Here is an 18,138-nt window from a genome sequence, read left to right as displayed (position 1 = left end):
GTCAACTACGGTCTGGCAATGAGACACAGGCAATTCTTACTTCCTGACAGAAGAGAGAGGTCTTTACACAAGATTACTGGGTCAGTCAGAAGTTCTGCCCTGCTCTGAAGGAGACATGTATTTCCACTGTAACACAAAAGCTTTTTTTTTTTTTAGGATGCAGCTGAAGATGCACATATTAAATTTATAAAGACTTGAGAACAGCATTCACAAGAATAAACAGTTTTAGAGGGGGTTTTGGCAATGGTCATACTGAGATTGTTACAATCCTCCATCCTGCACAAAAAGCCAAGGACTTTTATTCAGAACAATACAATCTGGAAAGTTAAAAATGGAAATTAATTCAGCCAAATACTCTGATATGACAACAGACTGGTATGCACATAAAGTGGTTTTTGGTCTTAAGTCCAGCAATCACTCTCACAGCAAACGCTCATATGAAATGATGAGTGGGCGTACATACATTTGTTCAAAGAAGGTGGACAGAAGCTGGTGTTTTCCACCGATTTTTTTCAGGACAACACAGCAAGGAAAAATTCTGTATTCACCTAAGTAACAGTCCAATGTAATATTAGAAACCAGGACTTCCTTAAGCCATCTTCCATTCTTCATTAGAGTATGGTCCCTGGAATGATGCAGGAAAAAGCTCAAGAATTCAGAAGTGCAGTAGCCTTGGAGTCAGGGGCTGGACCGTAGCTGGTCTATGGATAGATGGGGCCTTGGGAGCACACAGCAAATGGGCAGGCCATGTTTTAGTTACAGGTTGTCTTGGATGCTGGTAAATGATTGTTTGGGCTCTGGGTATAGAGCTTTGCCTGGGTATAAAAGTAGGGACCAAGACATTGAACCACGGACAAAAAAGGGTCAGAATATTGCATATAGACAAAGGCCGTTGTCCCTTTGACAGAGTACTTCCTGAACAAACAGCTGTCACATGGATCAAGTCTGTTCCTGTCTGGCTGAGGCTAAACCAGTTTCAAGTCCTAGACTACTCCGAGCTTGCTGGCACTTGATACATGACCACAAGCTAAGCCAGCAGCTGTTTAGAGGGTAACCACAGAGCAGAATGTGTCAGACGAATAGCCGTACACAGCCCACAAAACTTAACCTGCTGCAGGTTTCAGATACCCGTTTTGGAGTTGATCCAGTTTCGATAGTAAGTCACTCGCGTGTACACTCCTGGTTTATTTGGCTTGCCACATTCATCTCCCCAGCTCACTATTCCCACAAGATACCAGATTCCTCTGGAGTTCGCATGCACCAGTGGCCCACCAGAGTCACCCTAAGGAGAAAAATGTCAACAGGCAGGAGCAAAGTAAACAGTGTTCACATCACTAATGCAGCAAGCCTCAAATTTTTCTGTTACAACTGACAGATATTTGTCTCTAGACCACAGCTATAATTCAACCTCCACGTGGTTTACTGACAAGACAGAGGCTGACAGCCTGTGTCTCATTCAGTCTCTTCCATTCCACACCCTCACATCTGTATTCTCTCACATGTGCGTTATATATAAACCCCAAGCACCTAAGTGCAGACTTCAGCCCATGAGCCGTGAAGCTCTTTATTTACATCTGTCAAGATACTGAACCCTATAAACTTTATCAAGATTCCCCAAAGTATATTTTATTTCTAGGAAACATCACCTCCCACCCCACCTATTTCCTTTTTACTATTACCTATGAAGATACTTACCTGGCAGGCATCCACTTGCCCCTCCAAGTATCCAGCACACAACATTCCAGCTGTTATTGCTCCACCGTACACTTGTCTTCTATTACAAGTCGCAGTACTTATAATTTTCACTTCCGCTTGTCGAAGCTCATTAACACTATAGCCTAGAAGGAGAAGTGGCATTAGAATTTGCAGACAGGGTATGCAACCTAACACACTCAAGGATTAGGAGTAGCCAGATTTTCCTACAGCTTTTCTGCCACTACAGACAATGAAGGGAGCTACCCAGACAATGTCTCAGGAAGAACAACATTTTTTTCCCCCCTCTGAAGTCCTTCACTTGTTCCCAAACATAACCCTTCTCCATCTTTCATCCTCACCAGATGTTCTTTAGCATAATGGACAAAAGGATTTTTGTACATGTTTCAGTATTGAATTCAACTGTAGGCTACAAGATATGTCCTTCATATCATTAGAAAGACCCATTTGGTTAACTGCAATGTAGCTTTGGACAATCACTACACAATCCAAGAGTCTACCATGAAACACAACCTATATAGTTCAATGGCTCTCATAAGTAGATTTATAGTCCCATCATCCCTAACCTTACTGACATGGACTAATTTGCATGAAGCTCACTCAAGTCATTGGATGAAGCCTGATTTATGACCAAAGAGAGAATAACTGATGAAAACTGTCATGATACATCTGTGACAAAGCTGAATGGCAACAGAACTCATGTCAGAGCTAAACCCAGAGGGACTGAGCCAGCAGGAACGGAGAACAGAATGTATTCAACCAGCACAATGCATGCAGCAACGAAAAAAAAGCTGCTCTTACTCCTGTAAGGCTAACCTGTAGGGTCTTCCCCCCATATTCCACTCCACTGACCAAGCCAGAATAAAAGCAGCAAACTAAGTCCACAAGTGTATTATTAGCACATGCACCTATCAAACATCAAGTCTAAGGAACCCAAAATAAAAAACCCCATAAAACTAACAGCAGTCTTCTCAGATACATGTGTGACAGGGCACAGGAAGGCAAGAGACACTCACCATCATTCTTCAAAGCTCCCCAACCTGTGACAAAACAGGAAGTGTTCTCTGGGAAAATATGAGATGCTTCAGGAAGACAGACACTGTGCACATCACTCGTGAACTCAATAGCAGAGGCAAGTTCCACAACAGCCACATCATATTTATGATCAAGGACAAAGTCACCATATCTTTCATGAATGATAATTCTTCGGATGAATTTTTTCTGTTTTGGAGGTCTCAGCAGAATTCCAAAGCTGGCAGTCCACCTCCGAGGATCAGTTCCTCTGTAAGATGTTTGAGGTTATGTCACAGCCACACAAAACAAGATCCCCAAAGGAGCTTAGCTCTCCATTTAAGCATCAAAACACAATGTGGCCAGGTTTGCCTAAGGGGCAGAGAAGAGCCCAACTTCATTATCTTTCAGCAGATACAGACGTTAGTGGGCCACAAAAGGTCAGAGCACCCAAGAGTCCTAAGGCCTGTAGGATCAGAAAGGTGCTGATGACTTACCCCCTAAAGCAGTGGGCTGCAGTCACTAGCCACGTATTACTGATCACTGATGCACCACAGCGATGGGTGCCATCAAGCTGAATGCTAGCCTGCCACGGCCATTCCCCAGCCTGTGCACGCTGCCCGCCAACTATTCTCTCCACTCCTGTGAAGGAGAATGCCTGTCTTCGTATTCCACAGCCTGTCAAAGAAAAGGCAGCTCTGCTTTAGCTGATTGAGGGAAATCAGGGTGTTGCTTTGGGAAAGGCCCTCATGGCTGCAGGCACAGGCATAACAGGGCAGGGGTGTTAAGAGACAGCCTTCACCTAAAGCAGTGCCTCCAATAGCAGGGAAACCAAGTGTCATGGTCACACGCGTCTCAGGATAGATGTGGCATAAACAAAGAAGTTTGGTAGAAGAGTCACTACTTTTTCATTAAGCCGGTTTTCAGACACACAAGCCCATATGTACGCCCATGGGAACTGAAGGCTGTATATCTGAGACACTGTTTATTTTCCCCAGTTGTAACTGTTTACCTAGTTAAAAAATGCTGCCTCCACAAACCTTGCTTTGTTTGATATTTGACCAGAGCTGTACAGAGGGAAAGGTAACACACATAGCCATTAGTGTGTCTGTGTATACAGGTACACGCACAGATTATTAGGCATAAAGACCTGCACTGATAATTAACCTAAGCATTTACATTCATATAGCTTTCATAATAACAGCATGTAAGTTCCATCTAAAGACTAAATCTCTCTTGGTACTGTATGAAAAAAAAGAACATCCTTAGTTTGTTCTTGTTTTTTTAAACAGACTTAAAAATTGAGTATGAAAATACTGAGGAACCCCCACATAAACAACCACCACACCAGGGCAGCTCTAAGCTTTAATACACGTATCACCACCAAAATATGCACAAGACAGACACTGGACATCACTTGAACTCAGTGCAGGCAATCTTCCCATTATTTATAACATCCCAGCTGTATAGCAAAGGCAAGACCAACATAGTCAGTATAGCTTTAAGTGTCACAGAACCGCTGAAGACTAGTTTGCAAAAAAACCCACAAAATCAAACAAAAACCCCACCCACAAACTAAGCAAACAAAGAAAAGATTTTGTCAGGTCACCTCTAGGTCAGCCTTGACAACAGCAACAAAAAAAAAAAAAGTGTCCTCTTCCTCCAACAGTTTACTTACAGCCACTGTGCCAACAGCACAGTCATGTATTACTCAGCTGAAAAAAGTTAGATCCAAACTAGTTAATTCTCAGAGTCCATTTAAAGATGGAAAGCTAATGTGCAAAGGCTCCAAGACCATGCAGGGGACCAATGCAGTCCCCTGGGAGGGGACTTATGCCGTCTCCCTGTTTCCAGAGGAGCTTTAAGACCTCGCAGGGGAACACAGAACAGGAGAGGGACTGAGAACCTGCCCCTCTCCAGGGCTGTGCCACTGCCTTGCTCTCATTGTGGACAGCTCTTCCCTCTCTCCCACCCTCTGGCTTTTCCCTGTATATCGCAAAAAGTTTAGCTCAAATCTGACAGACATCTATTGCCAAACTTTTCCATGGTGAGGAGAGGGCAAGAGGGAAAATGTTTTTGGAAGGATTCCAGCAAGAATCTTAGCCCACAGCAACTGCAGTCTTTGTGCAAAGCTCACTAACAGCAGCTCATCTACGTGCCCCTACTTCCCATAACCAACATTAAAGCAAGTGCTTCCCACCACCAAGCCAGAATGCCTGATTCTGCAAACACTGCAGAGCCAGCCTGACTGCAAGAAAATGAGCTGTCTTCCCTGGCTCATGCACTGTCTACTGCTCTAGTATCTTTAACAAGTTATTTTTTCAGCTTGCATCTCAAAAGCATAAGAATCTTGTAAACACAGAACCTAGAGCACCCTGTCCCTGGACCTTTTCTATAAAGCATTTGTACTTACAGTTGTTTAAAAGGTTATCTCCCTTTTCCTTATTCAACTCTGAAATGAAAAGCAAACACCACCGTGAGTATATCTCATACTGCTATGTGATCTAGCACAGACTCCCTCCCTGTACCCAGCAAACACAAATTAAATGGCTTGCATTGCTGCATGGAGTGACAGTACAGTAAAAGGAGTAATTTGCTCTGTTGGAGAAGTTCAGTTAAGCCTCTGTTCCTCACTGAAAGTGTAAGGCCAAAGGATACATCTTTCTTGCCTTAGCTCAAAGCTAACATAAGCAGCAGATGACTGCAAATAGGTCCAAGTAACATCTACACGTGCTGGCGGCTGTGCATGACAAACACCTACATGCATTCGTTCAGGTTCAGTATAGCAAGGTAGTCAAAACAGTCTTCAAATCCTCAGTGCTGGCATTGACTGGAGCTCAACTGTAATGTTACTAATTTCTTTCCTACAAGAAGCCCTCTGCCAGATTCTGATTGTAACCAGCGACAGATTCATGGGAGAGGATTACTGCCCAGGGAACCTCAGGGTTTTGTTATGAGCACTTGCTACAGCAATCTGTCAAATAAGCAAAGGAAATGGCAGGAGGTGGAGAAGGGAACCATCTCAGCCTTGCATTTTTTTAATAGCTTGAGGAGTCTGCATTTCAGTACCTGGAGATACAGGTTCTTGTCCAATTCACTGTGTGCCTTAAAGTAATCTGTGAACCCGTGGTCCCAAAGTTGGGCCTTTTTTTGATGAACTAGGGGGGACTATCTCATTCAACAGAGCTAGGTCACACAGAGCGAGCCTGTGATGCACAGAGGAGAGCTCACACTCATAAATCAGTGCTAGTATGCTTTAGTTCTTTTCATGCTACTTCTTCCAAGTTCCCGGGCTGTCAGCCGTAACACACAATTTTGAGAAGGCAAAAGAAGAAAACAAGAATAGCCCATATTTGCATACCAAAGTGAAACTCATCACACTAAGAACAGCAAAGTATGAGGAACAAATTTGAAACTAAAAACACAAACCTAAGGCACTTGCCTGTGAGTCTAAGGGTAGACTGGTCAACATTCAAGAATGTGGAGTTTGTTTTCAGCCTTCTGCGTAACACACGGTTGACATGACCCCAGCTCGTTGCCTTACTGTCAGCCGAGGGAAATTTAAATACCAGAACAACAGATGCAAGCACTCCACCAGGATCTGGGCTGCAAACAACAACAAAATAAAGTGGTGTCATTCTCTCTTTGCCCACTAATACTCTTTGTTCTGCTTTGCACTGTCCGTCTTCTTTATATGAGAACAGGTCTGGTCTGCACAGATGTATAGAACAAATAGCATAGCTGTGCACAAGTAAAGGAAGATGATGACATGTCAGCAGGCAGCAAAAGGCTTGGTTCTCACTATAACAATGATAAGAGGGAATTTTCTGGGAACCATTATAAGCAGTACAGCTGAGAAGGAGAGGAGGGGTCACTCCCTTTGGCCTCCATGCAGCTTATAGTCAGTAGGACACAGACGGCAGTAGGAACAATACAGCAAGTTAAAACCCTTCAACAGATACCCAACAGGCCATTCCTAACAGCCATTCAAAAGACCCAGTTTAGAGCCACAGAAGTTAAAAATGTCTTTTGGCATTTCTTTCCATTGAAGTCACTTGTCCATTTATTGGCCAGTTAGCTCCATTGTATCTAGAGACAAAAATCTCAATCATTTGAGTTATCAGAGCAAGGCATGATCAATTGGGCCCAATATTTTAGACTAACAGTCTAAAGGAAAACCAACTCAAGCCTAGAGGGAAAGACAGCAGAGATGCAGCTAGGCTGGTCCAGTGCCTAGTTGCACAACACGGTACCTGTAGTGAAAACAAGCTTGGAAGAGATACACTGTTTTATCAACCTAAAAGGTGTAAAGAGGTTGCTTGAAGTCTAGCTCCCAAGTTCTGTAATTTCAGTTGATACACAATATGGGAGGCTTGTGGAAGAAACCAGCAGCAGAAAACAATGTAGAGCAGTTTAAGGAAGTGATTCATTCCATCTAGAGACAGGTAAAGGCAAGAAAGCGCAGAAGTGCTGTGAAGGACATCTGTGGGAAGTCTGGCATTCTTTGCTGTCTAGGGAAAAATATTCCACAGCAGAATTGAGCCTTATAGCAATACAACTCCAAACCAAAGTAATGTGAAGGAGAGGGAAGCGATGGCTCTTATCACTGAGCATGATACATAATTGCTGCAGAGAGAGGAAAGACTGAAAAGCTCTCGCACAGGACCTTTATACCTGTATGTCCCAGTTGCCTCCTTCCCTCAACTTTGTATCCAGGAATCTCACAGTGCAATCATTTCTTCCTTCAGACCTTTTCAGAGAGGGAGGAGATCAGTCACCTCCTGCTGTACACCATGCAGAGGGGTAAACACCAGCCTGAGCTTCCACAGGAAGCGTTAAATGGAATAAAGAGCTGACTCTGCATCTCTCAAGCCCTTAACTAGTAGTGAAGACTGGGATTACCTAGTAATTCAGTTACTGCATCACAGCCACAAACAACTGGTGTTCAGGTAATCAAACTGCAGAAGTATAAGGCCAAATTTCTCTTCCTTGCTGACCTCTGAAGGTAACTGAGCCCTCAGCACTGTGAGCACCAAAGGAGAGGGACAACCAGCAAAGACTTAGTCATCCTGCTGGTGTAATCCAAGCATAAACAACCAGGCACACTCCATATGGTCGAGGGGTAGGAAGAAAGGACATTTATCACATCCCTGCTTATTCCTGACCTTCACATTACTTACCTTAGACTGACAACATGGGACCTGATGTACCTCTTACTTAGAAAGGACCCCTTGAATACTGCAGATATCTGTTAAAGGAAAAAGTGTGTTAAAATACACCTGTAATATTTACATGCTCTCAAGATATAACAGTCTCATGAGCCTCCAAAACACAAGAAAATGCCTTCAGATCTCCACCTCTACACCAGAGCTACTGCTAAATTTCCATCAGAGGATGCAGAACCAAAATAAACAGCTGAGTTGGCCGATTTTGCTGTCCCTTCTGCTCTGTGGGTGCCTGTGCTACCACAGGGCTGCTGGAACAAACAGTGCCTGTACTTACCATCTGCTTGTGCACAGTCAGCAATGCATCTTTAACCCACTACAGCAAGGTCTGAAAGGTAAGACCAGCCGCATAAGGATGAGGCACAATCACCTCTGACTATTTCCAGTCACACAATTGCAGGTCTCTTCACCAAAGGTCAGGCAGAAACAGAGAAACATCTTAGCTTACCATGGTTTCAATCTCTTCGCTCAGGTGCCTGAACTCTTCTGTGGTTTGCCTTTCGTACTGAGGGTCATACTTGACATTGGTGATGAGGAAAGTTGCATTGTAGTATCGATCCTGATCTACAGAGGAGAAAAGGAAAGGTGGCTGATCTCCTTCAGTACAATTCAGACATGCACAGCACCTCACAGAGCATGGCACAAATAAGACTCCCAGGCTCTGGCTGTGACCCTGTCAGCTGTGGAATTACAGCTTTAGCAGCACTTTGGAAAAAGGGGGCTCTGGACCATCTTGTTGCTCCATGGACCATCTAGGGGCTCATTTCTACTTTGAGGACCATCCCAAGTAGCTCTAAATTACACCCACTACAATATTTCTCTGGGGACCATCTTCTCATCAGCCTGAGGTGAGCACAGCACGAGACGCACCAGCCCACATACGTCCCTTCTGACTCAGTAGACACACTCACTCCTCCCTAGCTGCACTCTGGCATGTCCCTGCCCCTCTGAGAGGCAGGTGGCCCAGGGCTGTTTGTTTGCATCCATTCAGCAGTCAGGTTAAGTTTAAAATCTGGCTCTCAGGTGAATGGCAGAGAGGGGCCCCATAATGCAGAGTTAGCCAAAAGCAAAGCTAAGCTGTAGCTCTACCACTGCTCTGTCTAGTGTCCTAAAGCAAGCTATGGGCTCGTCGACTCTCGGTGAGCTGAGACAGCAACATGATTAGTTCCATCCCAGCAGGAAGGCATTTCAAAACCCTTCACACTGGTATCTCAGGGAATGGAATGGCTTGGCTTCATTCATCTGCTACCAAAACTGGGCCCTTGGCAACCAGGACTGACTTCTGGGCTCCAAAAGACCTAAATCTCTGCCCTCTTTCTTTCTGGAATATCCTCAGCTAGAGGTGCCAGGTTCAGTTTCTGCAAAAACCCTGTTCAAGACCCAGCTTACTATGCATAGCCTGAGTACTAGACACATCCCTGGCTTACACAGAAGACTGCTAGCCTTTGGTTAACCATGGATACCAGTGGAGCCCACCAGGGCAAGACAAGAAACAAAAAGAGCGACAAAACTTAAATCCCTGCTTCAAGTAAATGATATTTTAAGTATTCTTGCAGGTTTTCTAATCAATTCAGATATTGAATAGGGTCTAGTAAGTTCTCATGCAGATTCTATACCAGGGGTGAATTGTATACCTAAATCATCAGGCAAGACCACAGCAGCAAGTGAAACAACAGATTCCTGAAGACTTGTGACAACAAAAAGAGTGGTGCACTTACCATGGCACAAAAAAAATGTAATCAACCCAATGATGAGGGCTAAGCCTACTATCACCGACACAACAATGACTGCTATTTTCCATGGCTCTAGACGCTTTGTTGCTCTGTCCATCTGGATCACTGTCTGCATTGAAGAAAACAACATGGAGACATTCAACTCTGTTACAAAGACAATAGCGCATCCTGAGCCAAATCATATCTGGCACAGCTTAGCTCAGCTGAGAAACCTCACAGAATGAGGTAGGCTGGGAAGGACCTCTGGACCCTGCGGGTCTGACCTTCTGCTCAAACCAGGTCCCACTACAGCAGGTTGCTCCAGGCTTTGTCCAGTCAAGTTTTTAGTATCTCCAAGGAGAGAGATCCCCCAGTCTCTCAGGAGTCCTGGTCCAGTCTCTGACCACCTTCATGGCAAAAGCTTTTTCTTTCTATTTAGTCAGAATTTCCCATGTTCTAACTTGCCTCCGTTGCCTTACATGCACCCCTGAGAAAAGCCTAGAGTTGTGCAAGTATTGCTAGCAGAAACAATTTCCCATCAATAAATATTATACAGATTTCAAGTGCAGCTGACTGCCCACACAGGTGCTTAAACTGAACATAAATGTAATAATTCATGACTGATGAAATAACTTTTGCACCAAGGATACTCTAGGCTACCAGAGTGCCATATAACATACAGCTTTGAGTTATTTTTAGTTGGTATGAGTAGTAACATTTATTGATCCCCTGCAGGGTTTGGGTTTTATTGCACCAAAACCACACATACATTGTAAGAGACCACATCCTGTCTCCTGCCAGACAGTCTGTCAGAGGGGAAGGAAATAGCTACTCGTGTAAACGTGATATGGCAACAAGACCCAGACTTAATGACTCGCTGAAAGCCAACAGCAGACCTGTAAAAAGGTTGTGAACTTGACTCACATGGACAAAGGCACATAAGCCTTTCTCTTCCACTTATGTCCTCCTGTGCAGCATTAAGCAAGAGAACATTAGGAAAACTGCATTTTTGCGCATGTCCTCAGTAGCTTTGTTGTAGCATGATGCAAAGCCTTAAGCACAATTATTTCAGATCCCCAGTAATTCCACAGCACACTATGTAGTAATTGTTGTCATACCACGCACCGAGTCTCTACATCATGGTCGGCATTAGTACAGGGTATCAGAAAAAGCGTGGGATAATCTCTTAAAGGTGCCTGGAGTGACAAATGGCAGCAGCAAGCTCTGGGGAGGAGGGACTCAGCTGGCTAGCCACCATGCTGTTTTACACCCACTGATCCATGTTTGTATAGCTGTGGACCAGACATACTAAATGCTATTTTCCCCTTTTCAGGCCTATGGCACAGCTATTTCTGAGCAACATCTGAGAAAACAGGGGCAGCAAGGGGCAGAAAGGCAGGCAGAGAGAGTAAGTCTGTGCAGGTTTTCTGACTACAAGGTGGCAAAGAAGAAATCACAGTGAACACAGAGCATGATACCAGCAGAGGCTCCATCTTAGGAAATGAGCTGAGGGGGCAGGTGAGCAGTGAAGGCAAGGGTATGATGCACAAATCCAAGACAGCAAAAGACAGTGAAGTGGTGGGAGAGCAGAATGGGGTTATACACTCTGCCCTGAGGGCAAGAAAGCTGAGCAAAGCACCAAGGAAGAGATGGTAAGCAAGGCAAACCAGAAAAAGAAAAAAAAAAGGATAGAGCCACAGAGGAAGCAGCTGAGAGGTCTGCACACAGTGAGGGTGTGCTCCGCAAGTGACAGGGAAGTTGGAAGCAACTCAGAGTTTAATCTTCTCACATAAAAGCTTGGTTTTGGCTAGTGAGAGTGCTGGCAGGTATCCCAGTCCCTTGCTCAAGAAGGAAAGCAGGCAAGTTTTTACCCACTCAAACAGGTGGCATACTGGAAAGAAAAAGTTAAACAGGGTAGCTTCAGCCAGCACCACAACTGCAGGTGATCACAAGCAGCAGCTTAGTGTTACCAAAATACACAGGACAGGTGACCAGGATCAAGCCTTCTGCTTCAGAGTCACATGCCACAGAGAAGCCTAGTACCTCTCCTTCTGTTGTGCCTGCTTTATTGGAGCAAAGTTATGTTCTGGCAATGCACAGTCCAAGTTTTCCCCAAATCTAGCTGTCTCCCCACTAGACTAGCTCAGTTCCCTGATGACAAGGCTCTGCAAAACAGACTGTAGGGCAGTTGATAGGAGTCTGAAAGCCCAGGCTGGCCAAGATTACTTTCTTTGGAAACTGCAAGTTGCAGTAAGCACATAATATACACACACTAGAGCTCAACTGGTTCCATGAAGCCCTTGACTTCTCGCCATCTAGACCTTCACTGTATACACTATACATTACCCCTGAGGGTTTAACAGCTGCAAAGATTCGGATAAAAACCTAAGACCAGTGGGACTGTGCTCCCTCAGTTTCTTTAAGACACTGCAGCCTCCCGTGGAGCATTCCCACCCTCATCTCAGCTCACGGTCTTTCACAGTCCCAGCTCAGGGAACTGCAGCATACCTCATGGGCAGCCAATTACTGCCCTTGAGGGCAAGCCCCTTGGCTAACCAGAACAGCCCGCCATGGCAATATGCCTCTGCCCCTCCTTAGCTAGCCACCTCTCATGTTTTAAAGATTCTGCTTTAGCATCTGACTTTGCTCTCCTCACTGGATAGCTTTTGCTCTCCAGCCTGAGCCCCTGCCATCAGTCTCAATCAGACCAGTTCCCTGTGCTTCAGTTGTCCCCACCCCAGCGTGCTTCTACCTGAACAGCAATCAGAGCAACATCCCTCCATTGCTCTTGACACAGACAACACACGGCACAGCCCTGACGGCATATGGCTGACTCTGCAGATATTGAGGCAACAGTACTCTTGTTTCATAACCGCCAGCTTTCTTGAACTTATACAGACAGATTTCCTCAAGACATGGGCTTATGCCTAAGCTACAAAAGGAGAAGACTCACACTTGAGAAACGAGGGTCTTGCTGCCTGTGGGACTCGTGCTCTGACAGGCAGCACTGTCCTCCATTTCAATCTGTCTCTATTTCCTTTTCGTGCAAATACCAGCTACATCGACAAACAATGGCAGCACAGACCCCCTTCTCCTCCAACATTTCAGAACTGCTTGCTCTCCACAGGTCACACAGACTTGCAAGGGGGAACAGACACCTTAGGAAGTGCTGCAGTGCTGGGGGAAATGGAAACATGGGAGGTGAGGAATAAAAACCTCCTCCACTTCTGATACTGATTTCACTTTAAAATTTTTTAAGAAAACAGTTTAAAGGAAGTACTTCCATATATTTCTACATCGACATAGGTAATTAATGTGTATATAGGATATACAAATTAAAGTGGAAATACTTCTTCAAACCCAAAACAGGTTCCTCCCTTTAGCAGGATGCTCTCAACTTCCATCTTGCTAAGTATCAGAACAGGAAAAATCTCTCGTGCAATGGAAGCACCAAGTCTCATCACCTCCCACAGTGTACAATTGCCAGTATGTATCCTTCAACTGCAATGCCTGAGCGCAGGACCCAGCTCAGCAGCCCCCTTTTTTTTTGTCTATTTTATCAGCAGACATGCTAGTCACCAGCTGTGCAGAAGGGTTGAGAAAGAAAAACTCTCCTGTTTTTTAGCTTTTTAGGAAATACCTAATCTTTTGCCACCCACTTCAGGAATCAGCATGAATGCAGGGAACAGATGGTCTTGTTTAGCCCAAAATCAGCTATCCTTTACTCTTTGAAGAAGAGCTCAAGTGCAGGCAACACCAAATGTGCATTGCTTGTATTAGAGCAGCATATATTTCCAGTAGTGTCCAGGAATTCTAACTTTTGACACTGTCATGCTAGGGTCTGTATTCATAAAACAAAATATACTCACAACTAGGCCTGGTTCTGAGTGTGCCTCTGCTGAGACCTACTAGGATGTTTAGTGTACAGCCTCACATTTCTTGCTTCCTTATACCACACACTTTGATTTTTTTACTGCCCAAACTCCAGTAAGCTGTGAATTAACTCAGAGGGGCAGACAGGGGAATTCAGGTAACACCAATGCATTCATCCTTCAGCATGGATGAGGATAACTTCCATTCCTCAAGAGCAAACTTTAACAAGAGATCAGAAGCCAGACTCTACCGGGAGACCTCAAAGGCTGAGTCCTCTCTGCTCTGAAAACCACCTCCTCATGGTCTGTCTGGCAGCTTTCAGTCTGCAGTGAATTAGTGAGAAGTTTCAAACCCAACATCTTTTAGTTCAGTACAAAACTGCTTATCTTGGCAATATTATGGATGAACATTAGACCTCCTCCAGCAATCCCTGTTCTCATTTAAAACACACTTCATTCCCAAGGAGCCCAAGACAATCCATGGAGACAGCAGCATCTGACAATTTCATATCACAGTTCATTTAGGTCTGGAAATGCAAACTATTAAGTCTCCTAGTTTACACACCTTGGCTCTGAGCCAAAGAATGTGTTTTGATCACTAAAGTTATTCCATACTGAAAAAAATTCATCCAAATGAACTATTGTGGAAATAGCTACGTTCGTATAGAATTAAGTTATTTTAAACATAGTAAAGTTGTGTTTAGAGAGAGTTAGAGATATTAAATCAAGCCTCAATACAGGATATTTTAATAAGTGAAATACAGCAAGAAACAAAGCTACATCAATAGTTACTGGCACATCAGGAAGAAGTTGTACTGAAATTTTATGTAGCTAAAATTGTCTGGTCTTCCTTGTGAAACCAAGGAGAAAACAGATAGGATTTCAGGTTGAATTTTTGATCAATCCCAAATGAATTCTTTATCTTCCAATTTGGAACACTTACCCAAAAGCAAAAGACAAGCACAATACACAGGTGACAAGCTGTTTTTCCTCTCTCATCCTGTACCAAACTCCCTAAAAGGTTACTATGTTCATACACAATGCAAGTGATGAAAGTTCAGCTCCCACCTCTGCCTGACAGGATTTGATTCACTATGTTGAGCTTATCTATCTCTTCCGATTGAGCTACTGTGCGTTATCAAAAGCCTCAGTAAGAACAATACCAGAAAACCAATCAGCAAATGTCTGTTCAGACAAGAAAAGGAAATGTAACTTTATCATCTGTGTCCTAAAAAAGGCCCTAGTCACCAAGCTGCTGGATAAGCAGGAAACAGCTACCGTGTTCTGGTTTACAGATCTGCCCTTGACATTTTTTGACTTCTTAAGCTAAGCCCTCATAGCACCCTCACCTAGATTTGTTTTTAGATTAATCTAAACCATATTTTCTGGCACCAGCTGTTTACTGAAGGTGTTTTGCCATGCTTTGCATAGAAGAAAACATGCAACCTCTTCTATCTGATCTGCTGCTGTCTTCCTATAAGAAATTTATTGTTATATTTTTTATTATTTGTCCTGGTTTCAGCTGGGATAGAGTTAATTCTCTTCTTAGTAGCTGGTACAGTGCTGTGTTTTGAATTTAGTGTGAGAACAATGTTGATAACACATTGATGTTTTAGTTGTTGTTAAGTAGCGCTTATCCCAAGTTAAGGATTTTTCAGTTTCCCATGCTCTGCCAGCAAGCAGGTGTGCAAGAAGCTGGGAGGGAGCATGGCCAGGGCAGCTGACCCGAACTAGCCAAAGGGGTATTCCATACCATGGAATGTCCTGCCCAGTATATAAACAGAGGGGAGCTGGCCGGGAGGGGTGGATTGCTGCTCTGGCATCGGTCAGCAGGTAATGAGCAATTGCATTGTGCATCACTGGGGTTTTTTTCCTTGGGTTTTATTTTTCTTTTTTTTTTTTGTTAGATTCCTTTTCATTACAATTATTATTATCCTTAGTTAGTAGTATATTTTATTTTACTTTAAACTGTTCTTATCTCAACCCATCAGTTTTACCCTTTTTTTTTTTCCTCCTCCCCATCCCACTGGGAGGGGGGAGGAGGAAGCAGCTGCATGGTGCTTAGTTGCTGGCTGGGGTTAAACCACAACATTATTATACCCCTGCTCACTGATATTCCAATACTCTCAGAAGAGCCAGTGGCAGAGCTTGGGTGGCACACCTGCTGATGAGGGTCTCTCCATACTTACAGCCATGACCAGTTTTTCGCTTCAAAGATGAATTCAGGCACATCCCTATAATCACTCTTCCTAGAAATGGGACCTTTCACAAGACAACAGAACAGACTGATCTGCTGGCCTGGTGAGTGCAATTTGAAAATCCAGACTACGTCCCTGAAGCTATCTACCTTGGCAGGGTGGTTGGGAATGGCAGCAACTGAAATATATCTGGCTTAGTCCAGGAATCCTGTAGCAAAAGCACAGGGCCACAAAGCAAGACATGCTAATTCCACTCCCACCTTTGCCACAAGCAATCACACCAACCTAATGCTTCTCCTCCACTCTTGTGGCATACTCAGGACACACACTTCTAAGAGAATGAGACAACAACCTCTACTACTTTGGGTACTGAAACAGAAGCAGCTAATGCCTGCTTAAATACTGCAAGACCCTTGTTGGGATGAGGTCAGTTATCTACCAGCCTCAACCACTCAATGTTTGATATCTCCCAAAGGAATTCTGATACAATGGAAGACTTCCAACCATTGAAGGGATCTGCTGAGGGGAAAAAAAAAAAAAAAAATGTGTGTTCTTCCATGCGTCACGCTGAATCAGCTTGATCTCCCCACACCCTCGAACATCCCACAAAAACAGTAGGTGCTGCATGCCACCCCTCTGCAGTCAGATAAAGCATCACTAATGGTATTTGCCACTTACTAATTCAGCTCCTCCCCTTAACCATCCAATTCTACCAAGGTCTTGCTGCTTCCCAGGAGGACACTTCAGCTGGGCAAAGACAACAGCTCCAATACTGTTCTGGTCATTTGCATCAAGAATCAAGGGCAGCATTCAGTCTTTCGGATGTGTTAACTCAGAGCTTACCAGTAACTACATCCATGATACCAAAATGCTGCTCACACAGGCCTCCCTGATTATTTCATCACCTTTGCAATCAGCACAAAACATTCCTTACTCTCTCATCCATTTTGCATGAAGCTTTTTGGAGGACATGAGCTCTTTAATTCTTGGGATAGAGCTAGCCTCCCGTACTACTACAACAGTCTGTGGGACATAACTGTAATGCCAACAACTGAAATATCCTTGATCAATAATGCATCTTTCTACAGCTGACTGTCACAGCCAACATCTTGAGAAAGAGTCATTTCTGAAATAAGCTTTAGTAGAACTAGAATGGCTACTCACTACATAAGGACTTTACAATCTGCATGAACATGTGAGAGGCCATCCCAGTGTAAAGGAAATATTAAGTACATGGCCACTGATTGCAATCAGTTTAGGATAAGGTTCTGCAACTTCTACATCATCTTTACCTCTCAGATTTCCACTTCCAGCTACGTTGGTCATAGACAAGTATCTTATTATGTTAGTTCGGCAGTCCCAGAATATAGCAGTAGATCTCTGCTTTTCAGCCTTTGAAAATAGTTCTGCCTGCCTCCCTTCGTCCCACTTTGACCGGTTGAAATCTACTCTAGAAGCAAGACACTAAACAAGCAGTTATAATCATTGTGGGTTTTCAGTTTGAGTTTCATTCCAAGGCAGGGTGGGTGAAATGGTCTGGTTCCAGATTCGGTGCGTTTCCAAGCTGATTCGCCACAGATTAACACTTCACTGGCTGCATACAAAGCCCATGAAAATAAACAAGAGCACAAGAAGCTACTTTTACCTACTTCACTCCACTCACCCTCTTGTAGCACGTTATTAGCTCAGCGGTTGTAACTGCAACGCATTCTAACCGCACTGCTCCCCCGCTGCAACCTTTGGTGGCCATAGGCCACCTTGATTTGTCACTATACCATGCTGTAGAGGAGCTAGGGAATTCTCGGAAAACAAATGCATTTTGGGTGAGGAGAAAGGGTGAAATATCAGAAGGATTACTGATGCATGGAAGGCAGCTCAAATCAGAAGTAAGCTCACAGATAGTGCCATTCTCCCCACGCCCTTGGTCAAAGCTCAAACTGCCGTATAAATCTACACATGATATAGTCACACTGCCCAAATTACCAAGGAGCAAGTCAGAAGGCTGCAGCACTCACCTCTACGTACCACTGAGAGGTCAGCAAGAAGCTCTTCCGTCTGGGAGATGTACTGTCCCGAACACCACAACACACTGTGCAGCATCTCAGCATAGACTTGAGGCTTTATCTCCCGAATTAGGAAAGAAAGGAGTCATAGGCAAGTCAGAACAAACAAGTCCAGCAAGTCTTAGTGACAGAGGCTTACCCCGTAGCATGATTCCTCCCCTAAAACAATAACAATACACTTCTTTCATCACACCTTTCATCCAGGAATCCTGAAGCCTTTTCAGAGCATTAACTACACCCTGCAACACCCCAAATCAGAAGAGCCACGAAAATTTTGCAGAGACTCAAGAGTTTATTTCCTTCTTTGGGATAATTAAAAACAAATCAGAAATTATGGGCAGGAC

The 18,138-nt window shown here is 44.1% G+C and overlaps 1 protein-coding gene across 1 annotated transcript; it reads right to left on the bottom strand.

The window, feature by feature from the left end:
* Positions 1-1,033: 1,033 nt before the first annotated feature.
* On the bottom strand, positions 1,034-17,871 carry LOC127015860 (transmembrane protease serine 11E-like). The gene is made up of 10 exons (XM_050896055.1): positions 17,747-17,871; positions 9,668-9,791; positions 8,398-8,513; positions 7,905-7,972; positions 6,167-6,330; positions 5,138-5,176; positions 3,222-3,402; positions 2,730-2,995; positions 1,696-1,838; positions 1,034-1,282 (listed from the first exon to the last, which is right to left on the bottom strand). Exons 1-10 carry the CDS (start codon positions 17,837-17,839, stop codon positions 1,121-1,123), a joined length of 1,356 nt encoding a protein of 451 aa, XP_050752012.1. The 5' UTR covers positions 17,840-17,871; the 3' UTR covers positions 1,034-1,120.
* Between the last annotated feature and the right edge of the window lie 267 nt (positions 17,872-18,138).

The sequence above is a fragment of the Gymnogyps californianus genome, chromosome 4 (genome assembly GCF_018139145.2).
Source record: "Gymnogyps californianus isolate 813 chromosome 4, ASM1813914v2, whole genome shotgun sequence".
In the NCBI taxonomy this organism is placed as follows: domain Eukaryota; kingdom Metazoa; phylum Chordata; class Aves; order Accipitriformes; family Cathartidae; genus Gymnogyps; species Gymnogyps californianus.
The sequence above is the reverse complement of the archived record's forward strand: the minus strand, read 5'-3'. Positions and strand labels throughout refer to the sequence as shown.

Coding starts and splice junctions, on each gene's coding strand:
- LOC127015860 (XM_050896055.1), bottom strand. CDS start 17,839: ATGCTGAGATGCTGCACAGTGTGTTGTGGTGTTCGGGACAGTACATCT. Junction 6,331..7,904: donor TCCCATGTTGTCAGTCTAAG/GTAAGTAATGTG, acceptor TGTTGTTTGCAG/CCCAGATCCTGGTGGAGTGC. Junction 3,403..5,137: donor AGATAACCTTTTAAACAACT/GTAAGTACAAAT, acceptor TTTCTTTGACAG/GCTGTGGAATACGAAGACAG.